Source organism: Crocuta crocuta, unplaced genomic scaffold (genome assembly GCF_008692635.1).
Source record: "Crocuta crocuta isolate KB4526 unplaced genomic scaffold, BGI_CrCroc_1.0 scaffold14, whole genome shotgun sequence".
NCBI lineage: Eukaryota > Metazoa > Chordata > Mammalia > Carnivora > Hyaenidae > Crocuta > Crocuta crocuta.
Window position 1 is genome coordinate 658,220 of NW_027530209.1, and position 17,534 is coordinate 675,753.

The 17,534-nt window shown below is 37.6% G+C and overlaps 1 protein-coding gene across 10 annotated transcripts in view; it reads left to right on the top strand.

Annotated features, from left to right (window-relative positions):
• Nucleotides 1–17,534, top strand: part of ICA1 (islet cell autoantigen 1) — a 140,823-nt gene that overhangs the window by 15,769 nt on the left and 107,520 nt on the right. For 4 of the 10 annotated variants that reach the window (XM_077765336.1, XM_077765344.1, XM_077765337.1 and 1 more), the window contains exons 3-5: nt 4,755–4,856; nt 8,872–9,037; nt 13,520–13,592. In XM_077765336.1, coding sequence (XP_077621462.1) covers nt 4,840–4,856; nt 8,872–9,037; nt 13,520–13,592 — 256 coding nt within the window. In that variant the 5' untranslated portion in view covers nt 4,755–4,839. The remainder of the gene's footprint in view (nt 1–4,754; nt 4,857–8,871; nt 9,038–13,519; nt 13,593–17,534) is intronic. The other 6 variants (XM_077765341.1, XM_077765346.1, XM_077765339.1 and 3 more) reach the window with 4 other exon arrangements.

Genomic DNA, 17,534 nt, shown 5'->3' on the forward strand with positions numbered 1-17,534 from the left:
ATCATGAATTGTAGTATTAGCTAATTATAGACTTTATAGTATTTAATAGCAGAAATGATATTTTAACAGCAGAGTTTATGATTTTGGGGGTTCACAAAGATCTTTTTATATGTCCCTTGCAAATTTCAAGAGCCTTCTGGATCTGGAAATTTTGTTTATATGTCTATCTTAATGGCTCAACCTGCATTGTCCAGTACTGTAGCCACTAACCACATGTGGCCATTGAGCACTTAATGTGGCAAGTCTCAAATGAAATGTACTGTAAGTATAAAATACACACCAGATTTCAGATGGTACAAAAACATGAATGCAAAATATAGCAGTAATTTTCTTTTTGATTATATGTTGAAATAATATTTTAGATATATTGAGTTGAATGAAATCTATTATTTAAAAATTTTTTACTATTTCTTTTTACTTTTTATTTTTAAAGTTTATTTATTTTTGAGAGACAGAGTATGAGCAGGGGAGGGGCAGAGAGAGGGAAACATAGAATCAGAAGCAGGCTCCAGGCCCTGAGCTGTCAGCACAGAGCCTGACACAGGGCTTGAACTCACAGACTGTAAGATCATGACCTGATCCAAAGTTGGACACTTAACCCACTGAACCACACAGACACCCCTATTTCTTTTTACTTTTTACACGGCTATTCAGTCATTTAGTGTAGCTTATAGTGTATGCTACTGGACAGAGCTGATCTAGACTGTAAGTTCCTTGAGGCTAGGACAGTGCCTGGTGCATATAATTAGATGTGCAGTGCATGTTTGATAAACCAGACTGTTGACTGAAATGAAAGAATGGATGAGAATTATAATGAGTTTTTTAAAGTAATGATTTTGACAGTGTGAATTTAGAAAGTGGTAGAACAAGATGAGATGAATTTTGTGAGGAAATTTTAAAATGTGTGTTGTGCCTGGTGTATGGGACTGGAGATGTGAGTCCTGACTACAGCTGCCTTCTCGTGAGACATTTAGATATGCCCTATAGAGTTGACCTTTTTTGCCACCCATGATTTCTTTTCTGTTTTACCATATTGTAATCCAGCAGGCTAAGATACATTTCCAGAAATCTGGATTTTTCCTGTTTGCCATTTAGCTGTGGTATTCACACTTAATGTGCCTCATAACCACTTACAAAGCCTGTTAAAATGCAGATTCCCAGACTGCACAGAGATTTTGCATCATTAGGTAAAAGAATGAGGCCCAGGAATCTGCCTGGCAACACCCAGTTGATTCAAGTGTAAGTGGCCTATAAACGGTACCTTAAAGAACACTGGCATCATAATCCATAAATAGCTTAAAAGTCCAGGGAGAAACGGCAGTGTGCTCAGTGGTTTTTTTTATTTAAGGCTTTTATTTTTAAGTAATCTCTACATCCAACATGGGGTTCAAAGTTACAACCAGAGATCAAAAGTTGCGCGCTCCACTGGCTGAGCCAGCCAGGCGTCCCATTTGCTCAGTGATTTTTATTTTCTATTATTACATGACAGAGATATTATATTGTTAAATACTTCAGTGATCAAAAATCAAAAAGTTGTAGCAAAGGAAACAATAGTGAAAAGGCAACCTACCAGATAGGAGAAAGTATTTGCAAACTGTAGATAAAGGGTTAATATGGAGATTAGATAAAGGAGTCCTACAATGCAATAACAAAATTGCCCAGTTGAAAAATAGGCAAAGGACTAGAAATGAATAGACATTTCTCTAAAGAAGATATGCAAATAGATAATAAGCATGTGAAAAGAGGCTCAACATCACTAGTGATCAGGGAAATGCAAATCAAAATCACAGTGAGATATCACTTCACATCCATTAGGGTGGCTCCTATCAAAAGAAAGAAAAAAAGAAAAGGTAATCAGCAGGTGTTGGAGGATGTTGAGAAACTGAAAACCTTAGAGCACTGTTGGTAGGATTTTACAATGGTGCAGTCACTGTGGAAAAACAGTATGGAAGTTCCTCAAAATAAAAAAAAATAGAACTACAATCTGAGGTGTGCCTGGGTGGCTCAGTCAGTTAAGTGTCCAGCTTCAGCTCAGGTCATGATCTCATAGTTTTTGAGTTCGAGCCCTGTGTCAAGCTCTCTGCTCTCAGCACAGAGCCTGTTTCAGAGCCTCTGTCCCCTTTTCTCTGCCCCTCCCCCTCTCTTGTGCATGTGTGTGAATGCTCTCTGTCAAAAATAAAACATTAAAAACAAAAAAGAACTACTCTAAGATCTGTCGATCCCACTTCTGGACACGTATATATTTAAAAACATGGATATTTGGACACCCTTGTTTATTGCAGTATTATTCATAGCCAAAATTTGGAAGCAAACTAAATGTCCATCAGTGGATGGATGGATAAAGAAATAAGCTTTACACATACAGTGGAATATTAGTCCACCTTTAAAAGGAAGGAAAACCTGTCATAGGTTGCAACATGGATGAACCTTGACAACCTTACGCTAAGTAAAATAAACCAATCACTGGGGCGCCTGGGTGGCTTAGTCGGTTAAGCGTCCGACTTTCGCTNAAAATAAAATAAAAAAATAAAACATGTCCTTTATCATTATTAAAAAAAAAATAAATAAATAAACCAATCACAAAAATAACATACTGCATGCTTTCACTTATATGAAGTATCTAAGATAATCAGACTCATAGAAACAGGAAGAATGGTGGTTGCCAGTGGATGGGGCGGGGGGGAGTGGAGGAAATGAGGAATCGTTCAAAGGGTATAGAGTTTCAGCCATGCAAGATGAAAAAGTTCTAGAGATCTGTTGTATAACAGTGTGCATGTAGTTAATACTGTAGTGCACATTTAAACATTGTTAAGAGGATAAATTTATATTTTTACCACAATTAAAAATAATCACGTTTTAATTAAAAAAGAAAAAGTATCAACTGTCTTTGTAGTTCATGGTGAAATTGGACTCAAGGAAAGACTATAATAATTTTGTTTCCTTGAATAGTATCTTTTCATGAGAAATTTTGTTGGAATCTTTAAGCTAAATAAAGTAAATGTGTATTTACAGTGAAGTTGTGTGGGTGTTAAGACTAGAAGTGAGTGGCCTTTTCATGATTTACTAAGTAGAGGACAAGGCTTACTCATCATGAATGTCATTCCCAAAGAATCTTGTCCAAAAACTTGGATGCCCTCCAGGAGGAAGAGACATGCTGATTACTGGGTGCTGTCATTTCAGAGGCATCTGGACACACTAGCAAAATGTCTTCCTTCCTCTCTCCTGTCCCCACATTGAAGCCTGGAATTTTAACACTTTCATTTAAGTCTGTTAAAACATTAAAAAAAGTTAATCGTTGAGGGGCACTGATTGCCAGGACCTTTTCTGGTGCAGAGGGAGCACAGATGGGTTGATTTTGTGGAGTAGCCAGAAGCATTCCTATGCTGAGCATTCACTCTGGCAGCCAGCATTGTGTGTCTGGCCAGAGGCCATTCCTTTAGGTTATAAGCTCTCCAGTCTTTCCAGAAACTGGTAGGCAAATGTGGATGGGTTGGTTTGCTCTGCCCCTGAGGTTGGCTGTTTTTCTGAGTGGGGCCAAGAAAGTGAGGGACAAAGACATAAAGACAGTTTCTTCCATATTTACTAATGAGATAAAAACACAATATTAGGACAGTAAAAACTAAAATAGTCACATTTTCCTCCTTTCTACCCTTCTTGGTATCTCATTTTAGCCTTTTGTGGGTTTGTGTGTGTGTTGTTTTGTTTTCAATGTGTTGGCTCATTTTTTTAGAAATATTGATTATGAAATATTTTGTTTTCCTTTATGGCTACCTAAGGAGTTTATTTCAAATGAAAATTAAAAATTGACAGCTATTTCTCTATGGCTAGGCAAATACCCTGATATACTGGAGAGGTTGTGGTTAATTCCACAAATTTCTTCCTCTCCCAGGGGATGGGGAACCCTGGCAAGTTCAGGACCTTATGCCAGAGCCCACGTATCAAGGGCAACTCGGGATAAGGGTCAGTCCCTGGGAGGAGACAGAGTCAGGCAGAAGCATGGCCAAAGGCCAACCACAAGATTGAGACTTAAGCACCAAGGACCTACTTTTCTTCCTTCCTGTGATCCAGAACAAATTAAGAAGCACCAGCAAGGATAGACCCTCATAGCTCTCCCCACCAACTCTACAGTTAGCATATGATCCTTTGTATTTCCTGCCTTCCATTTCCCTTGAGTAGATCGTTGGGTGGGTGGGGTTTCCTGGTTTAGGATTTCTCATGCTAATCTTCTCTTTATGGTTCTAATTTTGGTGTATATGCTGCCAAAGTGAGCACATTTATGAAATATTTCTAATCTGTAAAGAGACATAGTAGATGCAATCTATTCACCACCAGGCTTAACAAAGAGAACACTATGAGCACAGTTGAGCCCCTGTGTACTCCTCTTAAATAATAACCCCCACCATTTCTGCGGTACTAACTGCCATGTGGAATTCAGAGTTTATCATTTGGAGGCATTTTTTATACCATTACTATATTTGTATACTTCAATTATTTTGTATTTTGTGGTCTCATATTTTATATAGTCTTTTGCAACCTGCTTTTCTCATGCAGTCTGCCTTTTTGCTTCTTATACTTCGTTTGGGATATTTCTTCCAGTGTTAAACTATTCTCAGCACCGGTGTACACTGTTACTAAGTAATAGTGTCTGGCCCCTAAAATACAATTAGAAGTAGTTTAGGATTGGAAAATTTTATGTGTATCAGATTAACATATAATTATAGTGTTAATTGTTAAACATATTTGTTTTATTTCAGGTTATATTATAACTTATCCTCTCATCCTTTTTCCCTGCCCCTTCTCCCCAAATCATCAATAGTAGAAAAAGAAGAAGAAGAAAACATGTCAGGACACAAATGGTAAGTAATTTGTCGTCTTTTCTAAATTGGGAGAGTGAGAGAGACTAATGAAAGAGGAAAGCACATTGTATATGTTCAGTAAATGTCTGTTGGATAGAAAAATCAAGAGTCAGTGGCACCTGGGTGGTTCAGTTGGTTGAGCATCTGACTCTTGGTTTTGGCTCAGGTCATGATTCCAGGGTTGTGGGATCAAGTCCCATATCATGCTCCACAGTGAGCATGGAACCTGCTTAAGATTCTCTCTAGGACGCCTGGGTGGCTAAGTGTCCGACTTCGGCTCAGGTCATCGTCTCACGGTTCGGGGGTTTGAGCCCCGCTTTGGGCTCTGTGCTGACAACTGGCTCAGAGCCTGGAGCCTGCTTCAGATTCTGTATCTCCCTCTCTCTGACCCTCCCCTGCTCACTCTGTCTCTCAGAAATAAATAAAACATTAAAAAAATTTTTTAAAAAAAGATTCTCTGCCCTTCTCTGCTCGCTGTCTCTCAAAACACAAAAAACAAAATAAATAAATAAATAAATAAATAGGTAAATAGAAAGGGATCTATATAAAATGAAAAAGATAGGGGCGTCTCGGTGGCTTAGTCAGTTAAGCNATTTTAAAAAAAGATTCTCTGCCCTTCTCCTCTGCTCGCTGTCTCTCAAAACACAAAAACCAAAATAAATAAATAAATAAATAAATAGGTAAATAGAAAGGGATCTATATAAAATGAAAAAGANTAAAGAAAAATCAAGAGTCACATTAGCAGTAAATAATCTGTTAGCCCTTATCCAAAATGGAGTATAGTCAAGTTCAATGTCTTTTCTAAATGAAATATGGAAACCGAATAACTAGAAATATTATAAGTTCTTATGTAATGTATATTCTCTTAAGGAATTAGTCTACATATAACTTTTCTTTTGAGAATCTAATGGCTTTTCTTACTACCAGTTTTTCAAATGTAATAAGTTGATACATTTTTTAGCACTATTTTATTTGTAGCTTATTAGTGTTATCAGGAAACTTGATGTAGGGCAGCTATAAAATAATGAATGGACACAAACCCAGACTCATTAATTTATAGTTATGACTTCAACCTTCATGAACACTTAGGAGGTGATTATGATTAGAAGACGATGATTCTGAGTAAAATGTGGCAGTCATGGCAACGGGAGCACTGTCATTTACATGCCTGTAACACCTCTCAGCAGCATATTAAACTTCTTATAAATTCCAGACATGCTACAAGCAGTGTTTCTGAACCTTTTGAACCCATGACCCGCCAGGCAGGTAGATCTTTGTCATGTTTTATCTTCTTGAATTTGTAGCATGAAAAACTGTGATGATGTGTATTTTCATGTTTCAAATGTACAACTAATTATAATATACTTTAAATTTTTTTATTAATTTTTTTAAGGATATCGTTTGTAATCCTTCCTGTCTCAGTAAAGAAGTAATCAGGTCCAAGGCTTCTTTAGTCTCAAATGTCAAACTTTAAAAGAATTTTTGTATGTCTTAAGATGTAACGAGTTTTAACAGATAATAAATGGCTAAGGGATCTAGTTTCTCTGAGTACCCCATTTGATGGCTCTGTAACCAAGAGTTGTCAGACTGTTTTCCTAATTGTTCCATCTTGCCTCATTAAGACAAAGGGGAGGCTCCATCCTGTGACCCTCATTCCGACTGTCATATCCTGGCAGCAGACTCCCAGAAGTAGGTAGTCATGCACCTAAGAGAGACAGGAGAGTGCCTAAGAAGTGGGCACTTCCCTAAATTCTTTCTCCCACTTACTCTGCCACTTCACTGTTTGCTGCTGAAATGCAGCAGCTGCAGAAAACACTGAAATGAGCCCTGGCCTGGATTTTAATCCTGTGTGACTTTGAGCAGATTTCTTAAGCATTTGATACCTAAGATACCTCATTTGTTAAATCACAGAGGTGAGGGGTGTTCATTTCAATTTCTGAAGTCCCTTTGGTTTTGTCTTTTTTTCAAAATGGAATTTTTTTCCTGTTAATCCATGACCTTCACAGTAAATAAATAAATAAGTAGTAAGTAAAAGATACAATACAAAGAAGTCCACTCTATTCCTCACTTCTAAAAATTCTGTTTCCCCAAAATAGTTTTGGAGGATATATCCTTCTAGTCTTTTAATTTTTTTATATGTTTATTTATTTTGAGAGAGAGAGAGCTGGGGAAGGGCAGAGAGAGAGGAAGACACTGAATCTGAAGCAGGCTCTAGGCTCCAAGCTGTCAGCACAGAGGCCGATATAGGGCTTGAACTCATAGACCGTGAGATCATGACCTGAGCTGAAGTCAGATGCTTAACTGACAGAGCCACCCAGGCACCCTCTTTTAATCTTCTAAAGCACATATTACATAGACAGATTTTCTCTTTTACATAGAAGTTATATATTCTTCCACTTATTTTCTCTGATGTGACCTCATAGTAAAATAATGTTTAATTGAAGTTTAGTTGACACACAATGTTAATTAGTTTCAGGTGTACACTACAGGTGTAGTGGTTCGACCAGTCTATACACATAAAAAGAAACTTTTAAATAATGCAGAAAGCATTAAAGTCCATCAAATCCTACTCCTGTAATGATAACCATTGTAAAGAAGTTGTCTGAAATCCCTTTTGACTTTTTAAGAATAAATGTATGTCTTGATAATTGTAAATGCCCTCTGGAAGGAGAGTATAAATCACCAAGTTTTAAGGTATAGGTATATTTTATAATCATGTAAAGCAACTTATGTTTTAGGACTCAAGTCTGCCACATTTTGAGAAGTGATAGTGTGTAGTGGAAACAGGCACATGTCTGCAGAGAGGAGAAACAAGGGGTCCTGTGTGCACCTATGCAGTAGGAACTCTAGGCAGGAGGGGGGTGTAGACAACATGGGGAGGGATGAAGCACTATGGCGACATTTCTGTCGATATTTGAGGTGCTCTTTTACAGAATTTGATTTCATCTGTTCTTTTTCTGATTTCTTTTTTACATATACTGTGTCCTTCCTGAAAGAATGGTTTCTTCCTATATGTATTTTAAACATTTATGTTTAAGAATTTAAAATTTTCATATTAGGGCCGCCTGGGTGGCTCAGTCGGTTAAGCATCTGACTTTGGCTCAGGTCATGATCTCACGGCTTGTGAGTTGGAGCCCCGCGTCGGGCTCTGTGCTGACAGCTCAGAGCCTGGAGCCTGCTTCATATTCTGTGTGCATGTCTCTCTCTATGCCCCTTCCTTGTTCCTCTCTCACTCTGTCTCAAAGATAAGTAAACATTTTGAAAAATTTAAATTTTTAATAGCAGAAATTAGTAAATATTTTTTAAATTGTTTTTTATTTTTCTGAATTTCATTTGACTGTGGCAAGACAGTAGACTTAACATGAGATTTGCCCTTTTAACAACTTTAAGTATACACGACAGTTAAGTATAGGTACAGTGTTGTACAGTAGATATCTAGAATTTACTCATCTTGCATAATTGAAACCTTACACCCCTTCAGTAACAGTTTCCAATTTCCCTCTCACCCCATCCAGCCTCTGGTAACCACTATTCTACTCTCTGATTCTATGAGTTTGACAGTTTTAGGTACCTCGAGGACACATTTTAAATTTGCTATTTTTCAGCGCCTTATCTCTACTTTTCTTCCATCACTTCATCGTCGACTCTAATGCTGGAGTGGAGAGAACACTGGTGTCCGGCCTTACCTCTGTAACTGGCTGGGCTGCTTGAACCGACACGCTGTTTGGTTTGGCCTTACTTTCTCCACTTGGAAAAGGAGTGTGTCCCAACCTGCTGGTAGCTAAACTCTTCAAGGTTTAGCTTCTTAATTTCCTGCAAAAGCCACTTCATTTCCTTATTGACTTTTAAGGTTTCAGAGTAAGAGTTGGTTAACATTTTTGGTGTAATAACCACATAAGAAAGTATATATTTATTAATGTTGTATGACATAATTGTGAGATAGGTTTGTTCACATTGAAATAGCTTAATATTTATGAAAGTCATGAATAAGATTCCTCTTTAAATGTATTTCTAGCAGTTATCCCTGGGACTTACAGGATCGATATACTCAAGATAAGTCTGTAGTAAATAAGATGCAGCAGAAATATTGGGAAACGAAGCAAGCCTTTATTAAAGCCACAGGGAAGAAGGAAGATGAGCATGTTGTTGCCTCTGATGCAGACCTGGATGCCAAGCTAGAGGTGAGTTGTTACTGCTCTCAGCCCTAGTTCAGCCCCCTTGCTAGGGCCCAGTCCTAGAGTGTGCTGACCTGGGTGAGCAAGGTGAGCTTTGTATTTGAAAATATATTGCAAACTAGTTCGTGAGGAAAATCTAGGAGGAGGTGAATTCAATCCCAGAATATATACTTATATGTTCTTTATTAGTGAGAGAGAGCGAGCGTGCACGAGGGAAAGGAGGGGTGGGGGCAGGTGGAGAGAGAAAGAGAAAGAATCTTAAGTAGGCTCCATGCTCAGCACAGAGCCCAACGCAGGGCTCCATCCCACGACCCTGGGATCGTGACCTGAGCTGAAATCAAGAATCAGATGCTCAACCAGCTGATCCACCCAGGCACCCCAATCCCAGTATATGTTTTAAAAACCTTCCAATTCTTGTGTAACCACCAGTATGTTTCAGTTAATTAGTTTTTCAAGCACATGGCTGGATTGCATGGCAAGTGGTAAATTCTCAATAAATGCTTGTTGAAAAAAGCTAATGGAATCAGAGACCCACTGCACATGCATGTGATATTACACTAGGGTCAGGCAAATGCTTACATTCTAAAAAACAGAAAAAGATGATAACACAAGATCCTGAAAGTAGAGTCTAATAAAATTCTAGAATGAATTAACTAAGCAGATATTTAGTTAGACTAGTTAATAATACAGTAAGCTGATTTCCTATCTGGTTGATTCCCAAATACTAATATAACTAGTAGAAGACCCACTAACTCCCTGTCTTGCTGGATATTCTGCCAATAGTTTAGATTAAAATTTAAAAAGCATGCTAATCACTTCTGTGAGGAATGTTACATGACCTGATAAGAATTCAAAATGATCTCTAAATTTAACATATAAGCTAGGGGTGCCTGGGTGTCACAATTCTTTGAGCATCCAACTCTTGATTTCTACTCGGGTCATGATCCCAGGGTCATGGGATTGAGCCCCACTTTGGGCGCCATACTCAGCAGGAGCTTAAGCTCTGCTTGAAATTCTCTCTCTCCGCCTTTTCCTTTGCCCCTCTCCCCCACTCATGCTCTCTCTCTCTCTCACTCACTCAAAACAAACAAACAAATGTATAAGCTAAAGTTCATGAACTGAACATTTAATGGGACTAAAGTAAAAAGCTCAGGATTTCAAAAAAGGTTATACTGGAACAGAGAGGTTTAAGGAGACCTATATTAGTTCTTGACTGTATAGGAAGGTCTGTCATGTGGGAGAAGGATAATTCATTTTATGCACCTGAGGAGAGAACCAGACCTAGGGCCCCTGTTCATAGTATGTATCTTTCATGAAATTATCCTAAATGTTGATGTATTTGTCTGCCTCACTTCCACTAAGAGATCATGTTTTGTGTCAGCCTCATTCACCTTAGTATCCTCAGCCAGACACACTGTACACATTCAGTAAATACTAACTGAATCAGTGTGCATGTTAATGCAATAAATATTAGTTCCCAGCCCTTCCCCTGACAGTGTTCAAATTGAAGCTGGGTTTGATGGGGATGTTCTAATGGAGTTTGCTACAGTGGAGAAAAGTGGAGCCAGGAGGCACGTGTTCTGATTTTAGTGTTCTGCATACAGTTTAATGACTATAACTTGCATATGCTTTTCACATCTTGTACCTTTGTTTTTTTCTTTTTAACAACATAGTAGATATAAGTATTATTCAAAAAGGAATTCAACATGTAATTATTAGTTCATTAAACAAAATATGATGATTTTATATTTACGCTTATTAGCCTCTTGCAGCATTTTTACTGAAACAACTGTACTTTAATCAAATTAGCTGCTGTCCTAGGCACATAACATCCACAGTACTTAGCTGAGGCTAATAATGTTACACGCAGAGGTGTTTGTCACAAATATGTTTAAACTAGTGTTGATATTTGTAGAGAGCATGGATTCTATAATAAAACATACATAAATGATGTGCAAACCATTTTGATGTGTTCTTATCCTAAGCTATCCACAAAACGCTAGTATATAACAAACTATTTGTTCTGCCGGCACAAGAAAAGTTTATTGCCAAGTTATAATAACGGATAGATAATACTATAATCTATGGGGGAGTTAATATAGAAATGTTGCACTAAGTTTACATATGTGTCAAAATTGGTTGTTAATAAAATCATTTTCTCAAAAACACCTCTTAAGAACAGACAGAAGTAAGCTGTGATGGCAAGTCTTTTAGTGACTGGCGCAGCATAGAAGATGGTCTTTGGTTTCTTAGTTTGGATGTGGTGAGAAGAGTGTAGGCAGTTGTAGACCTGCAGAACTGAACATTCCAGAGGTGTGCATTTTATTGCATTTATTTTTTTCAAGTTTATTTATTTTGGGAGGAGCAAGCGAGAGCATGACTGGAGGAGAGGCAGAGAGACAGGGAGAAAGAGAACCCCAAGCAGGCTCCATGCTGTCAGTGCAGAGCTTGATGTGGGGCTCCATTTCATGGACCATGAGATCATGACCTGAGCCAGAGTCAAGAGTCACGCACTCAATTGACTAAGCCATCCAGGCACCCCAATTGCATCTAATTTATACCTCAATTTAAAAAAATGAACAGTGACATCAGAACAGCTCCTGAACATACTTTTTGAACTTCTTCCTCCTGTATTCAGGAATTACTATGTGTTGGTGGTTTGTGACCCAGAATCCTGATATCAAGCATTTGTTAAGGAAGAGATTCAGACTGCTGATTCTCTGTTTTGTTTTATGGTAAAGAGTTGTTTCTCTCTCTCTCTTTCTCTCTCCCCTAAGTAGAGGATACAGTGTAATGAAATAAGATTTAGCAAAATTTATGTTCTTCATGACCAGGTTTTATCATGTAAAGCATTTCGGGAATGGTTTTTTAATCTTTTAAGTATATATACATGCATCTATTTTTATTAGATAATTGGTCATGTTTATTATGACACAGATTCTCNATTTTGGGAGAAGCAAGCGAGAGCATGACTGGAGGAGAGGCAGAGAGACAGGGAGAAAGAGAACCCCAAGCAGGCTCCATGCTGTCAGTGCAGAGCTTGATGTGGGGCTCCATTTCATGGACCATGAGATCATGACCTGAGCCAGAGTCAAGAGTCACGCACTCAATTGACTAAGCCATCCAGGCACCCCAATTGCATCTAATTTATACCTCAATTTAAAAAAATGAACAGTGACATCAGAACAGCTCCTGAACATACTTTTTGAACTTCTTCCTCCTGTATTCAGGAATTACTATGTGTTGGTGGTTTGTGACCCAGAATCCTGATATCAAGCATTTGTTAAGGAAGAGATTCAGACTGCTGATTCTCTGTTTTGTTTTATGGTAAAGAGTTGTTTCTCTCTCTCTCTTTCTCTCTCCCCTAAGTAGAGGATACAGTGTAATGAAATAAGATTTAGCAAAATTTATGTTCTTCATGACCAGGTTTTATCATGTAAAGCATTTCGGGAATGGTTTTTTAATCTTTTAAGTATATATACATGCATCTATTTTTATTAGATAATTGGTCATGTTTATTATGACACAGATTCTCTGTTTTAACTCAAATAGTGAAGTGCTTCATAATACCAAGACATAACTATTACATCATCATGGCCAATAAGCTAAAAGAGAGAAAGGGAAAGTTTTGCTCTGCCTCATTAGGTGGCTCATCAGAAGGCAGAATATTTGCCACGTTTTCCAAATGAGACCAGCCCTGGCTTTGAGTTGGTGGACAGAGGGTAGAGACAGTGTGAAGTAGCTGTTTGATCTTCTCTTGAGCTTGTCTGGATTTCTGAACCAAAGACCAGGACCACCATTAGTTAAAATCTAGTTACATTCTTCTCAGTATCACCCACCTGCTTTTCCCTTAATTTCCTCTGATATGGCCTTGGCATTACATTAGGTTTCTTATCGGTATATCTTATGAAATTATTGGGAAAATGAGTGATAAGGGCTACTAGCTAAACTCCATTTTACCAGATGTCTTCTATATTAAATATTCAGCTGGTTGATTTTTGTTGGCTTTTTATAGAGTTGTTTAAGCATGCCATAGAATGCATTAGGATCACAAAATAAGCCAATGTTGTGTTTTAAATATGATGCTTAATTGAGGGATCCATATTTGAAAAAAGACATCAAGTGAGATAGGAAATAAATTCAATTATGAATGAATATTGGGTCTCTGGTTTACCAGGTCTTCTAATTGGGGCCTTCATTTAGGATTTCTGTTTTTCAGCTATTATTTCAGTAGTCTGGAGGAAATTATTGTTCTGGAGATCTTAATTCAGATCACAGAGATGATGAACTCCAATAAATACAGAATAATATGAGCATATTTAAAGACCCTGGTCATAGTTCCTGCACAGTATACCATGTAACACCAAGCATACTTTGGCTTGCAGTTTTATTTTTAGTGGGCAAATCAAACACTATAGTTATGTTCAATATAATAATTTTTATTTCACTACTATCTGTTTTATTTAATATTTTGTATTTTTATTATAGCTGTTTCATTCAATTCAGAGAACCTGTTTGGACTTGTCTAAAGCAATTGTACTCTATCAAAAGAGAATATGTTGTAAGTATGCCCTAAGTATACATATTGATGAGATAAACAATGAAAAATAGGATATTTTGCCTTAATATATCATTTCATATGTTTAGGAAGTGAGACAAGTAAATTACTATTGAGGAGTGTCTGTCTTTGGTCTTTAATTGGTGGGAAGGAGGGTCTCTAATAATTTTATCAGAAACCCTTTACATAGGTTGTTTATCATTCAGTGCAAATAACTATAATAAGAACTTTATATTGGGTCTCCCATGGATAAGTACATGCCATTTATCTTCCTAATTATAAAAAAAGTTTCCTCAGTTTCTTGCGTGAGTTTTAAAAACAAATGGGGTTGTTTTTATTTGATTGCCCTAGCTCTCTTATATCCAGGTTTGTTCCTCTTAAAATGTAGAGAGAAAGTACATATAGGTAATTCCTTGACCATATTTTGACAACAGAGCTTCTTCATGAGGATTTTTTATGTTAGAGATTGAGTTATTGGGAAACAGGATTCTGCCTTAAAGTTATTACCCACAGATTATCTCTGAAATGCTAAATATCAAGTTGTATGAAAAACATTAATATGTTTTCAAATGTCCACTCATAGGTGATTTAATAGCATAATTTCTGGATTTCTGAGACTAGAACATGGGAAGTTTTTCTGTTTCTGACTGCTGCTAGACCTCTTTCCAGCAATCACAAAGTAACAATTGATGATTTTCCTTCATTAGTTTTTAATTAAGACTATTGTGGGAAAGTACAAAATCCTACGATTTAGAGGCAGAATTTGATAAATTTTCTATGTTACTGTTTACTAAGTTAAGACTTCTCCTCGGATATATCTCCATAGTCTTGAGTTCTGAGTAAATCAAGACACAGGACATACCCCCCCGCCCATTTCTCTGTCCCACATCCAGTTGGTCTTAAATGCTCATCCATTTTGTTGCCTGAATAGCATTCAGAGTCTCCTTCCTCTCTCCATCTTTACTGCCACTATCTTAGTTCATGCCACCATCATGAATCCACTGTCCTGCTTGATTTGCTGTATCCCCTTCCTAACTGATCTCCTAGCCCCTTCCAGCCCATTGTTTACACCACAAAGAGCTCCCAATGGTCTAAGCTGGGACAATTTGAGTTACAAAGTAAATAGGAGTAGTTCCGGATTATAACCAATAAAGTAAAGTAAATATTCATTAAGTCAGTGTGGAAATAGACAAACAGGGGAGAAGAAACAGCTCTTCCTTATAAAATGATTTCAGTTAATAAATACAGAAGGAATGAGGGAACCACAAAATCACCAATAGGCAAATACCACAGTAAGAATTGTGGCAGGCAAGATTCACTGAAAGGTGGCACAATTAATGGGAGAAAGTTTGAGGAGAAACTGAGTATTTTCACAGTGTCATGTATTTCCCTCCATGATTTTTAATAATTACAAAAGAAAGAAATCATAATTTTACAGTGGAGAGACCCAGTAGACACCACCTGAATCAAATGGTCCAGATTAATATCAGTAGTGACAGTGTATGTTAGTCATTTGGCCCTAATATCATGCACTAAGAAGGCCACTCCACCTCTATGGTGTCCTTCCCTAAAATCTGTAACCCCAGTCTAATTGTGAGAAGTAAGACAAATCCACACTGAGAGACATACTACAAAATACCTAACCAGTACTCTTAAAGGGCATGAGGTCATGAAAGACAAGAAAGGCAGAGGAACTGTCACAGGTTGAAGGAGACCAAGGAATCATGATAACTTAGTGCAAGGTCAGATCCTGGATTAGATCCTAGAAGAAAAAAGACATTAGTGGGAAAACTAGTAAAATTCAAATAAGTTTGTGGTTTAGTTGATAGTACTCTACCAATGTTAATTTCCTAGTTTTGATCATTGTACCATGGTTATATAAGATACTAATGTTAGGGGAAGCTGAAAAGGGGATACAGCAACTCTGTATTCTATTTACAGTTTTTTTCTATAAGCCTAAAATTATTACAAAATAAAAAGCTTTCAAAATGTACATTGAATCAAGATCCAGACTTCCATACCAAAGTCTATGAACTCCTATATGATCTGGCCCAGCTCACCTCTCCCACCCGCTTTTGCCCTTACCCATCCTGCCACCTGAGGCCTTTTACTCTCACTCTTTCCTCTGTCTGGAATGTTCCTGGCCTAATTATCTTAAGAGTAGCTCCTTCTTGGGTGTTGGGTGGGAGATGGGCTAAATGGGTGATGGGTACCAAGGAGGGCACTTATTGGGATGCGCATTGGCTGTAATATGTAAGTGATGAATCATTCAATACTACTCTTGAAACCATTATTACACTATATGTTATCTAACTTGGATTTAAATAAAATTAAAAAAAAAAAAAAAGTGGCCCCCTTCTTCCTTTCTTGCCATTCAGAGCCCAGCTTAGTGGTCACCTGCTCAGGAGGCTTTTCCTGACCACCCAGACCAAAACAGCTTCTCTCACGCCCCTTTTCTTATTGCTCTATCTGGTGTTTTTGTGCTTTGTGTTTGTAATTATGATTTTTTTTTAAATTTTCTTTCTCCTGCCACGTGAGCAAAAGCTCCATAAGAGCAGGGACCTGTGTGTCTTGTCCATCTCTATATTCCCAGTGGCAAGAACAGTGCCTAGTACATAGTAGATCATCCATAAATCTGTGCTGAGTGAAGTAATGCTGCCAATCTAATTGGTTTCAGTTCCCTTTTTAGGGTACATCTGAAAATCTAATCAGCAATTAAATATGAATAGGGTTCATCTGTGTCTGAATTCCTACGTCCCAGTTAGGTTAAACCTTGTAAGTGGAAACTGATGAGTTATCTGATTCCTATGTTGCACCTGAATTTTAAAGCTCCCTAAATTTATTTCAGTATTTGAATTTTAAGATTAAAATTAAAGAACAGGCATTTCCTTCTTGGAAAATAATAGTCATCATTAAGTAATTCACGCTGAAGTCTGATGAGGCTCAAACGTTTTCTACCTCTCTCTGAACAACACTGCCAATTGATTAGAACCCAGCTCTTAAACGCAAACCTGTCCTCACCCTAGGTTTAGTCCTCAAGTGCATAAAATAACAAAAAGTAATTTTTCAAATGCTTTCAACCTGCTGAGGTTTATTCAGGAAAGAGTACATTTCACCAACTGTAATTGTTTAGGTGCCATGAATGGTTTCTTCCTAGCCTTAAGCTAAATGTGTTCATTTATATGTGACTCCAGACTTCAAGGTAAAGAAGGTGACAGTAGCCTTGTGCTATTATGAACAAAAATGTGAAGTTGCTATCCATGGGGATATATTCATTGTGGAATTGAGTCCCATATCAGTAAGTAGAGAGAAGGAATAGAAGGTAATATAAAAAAACAAAACTTCTTATAATTATAGGGTTTTTTAAGCTGTATAGAAACATGGCATACATATCAAATAAGCATTTAAAGTGAAATAAAGTGGGACAGGAAGTGGTGGGGGAAAATAAAGTGAAATAAAGTATATGAGGATAATAAGGCAAAAATTATAGTTAATTTTATGAGCACTTAATAGTACCCTAAGACATTATGCTCAGCCTGGGGAGTCCATAGTTGGATGAGGTCCCTGTCCTGAGAAAGTTAGAGTGTCATGAGATAGACAGACACGTGCCCAACCACAAACAACCTAATACCAGAAGCCAAGAGGGCACTGCTGTCACAGAGAAACAGGGATCATCTGCTTCACAGCGAAGTAGTCTTTGAGCAGACTTTGACTAGTGAACATGATTCTTGAGGGCCAGAGAGGAAAGAGGGTAGCCATGTAGTTCTCAGGAAGAGTAGATTCCAGAAGCCTCTTCCTCTGGAAAGTTTCATGTGAACTACAGTCACACATTAATAAGGAAGCAGTAACAATTGTAACCTTCACCTTTGGATTTGTGGTTCCTGGCTAATGCTCTTGTTGGAGATGTTGTGTCATGAATGGGGTGCATTCTGAAGGAATTCTGGA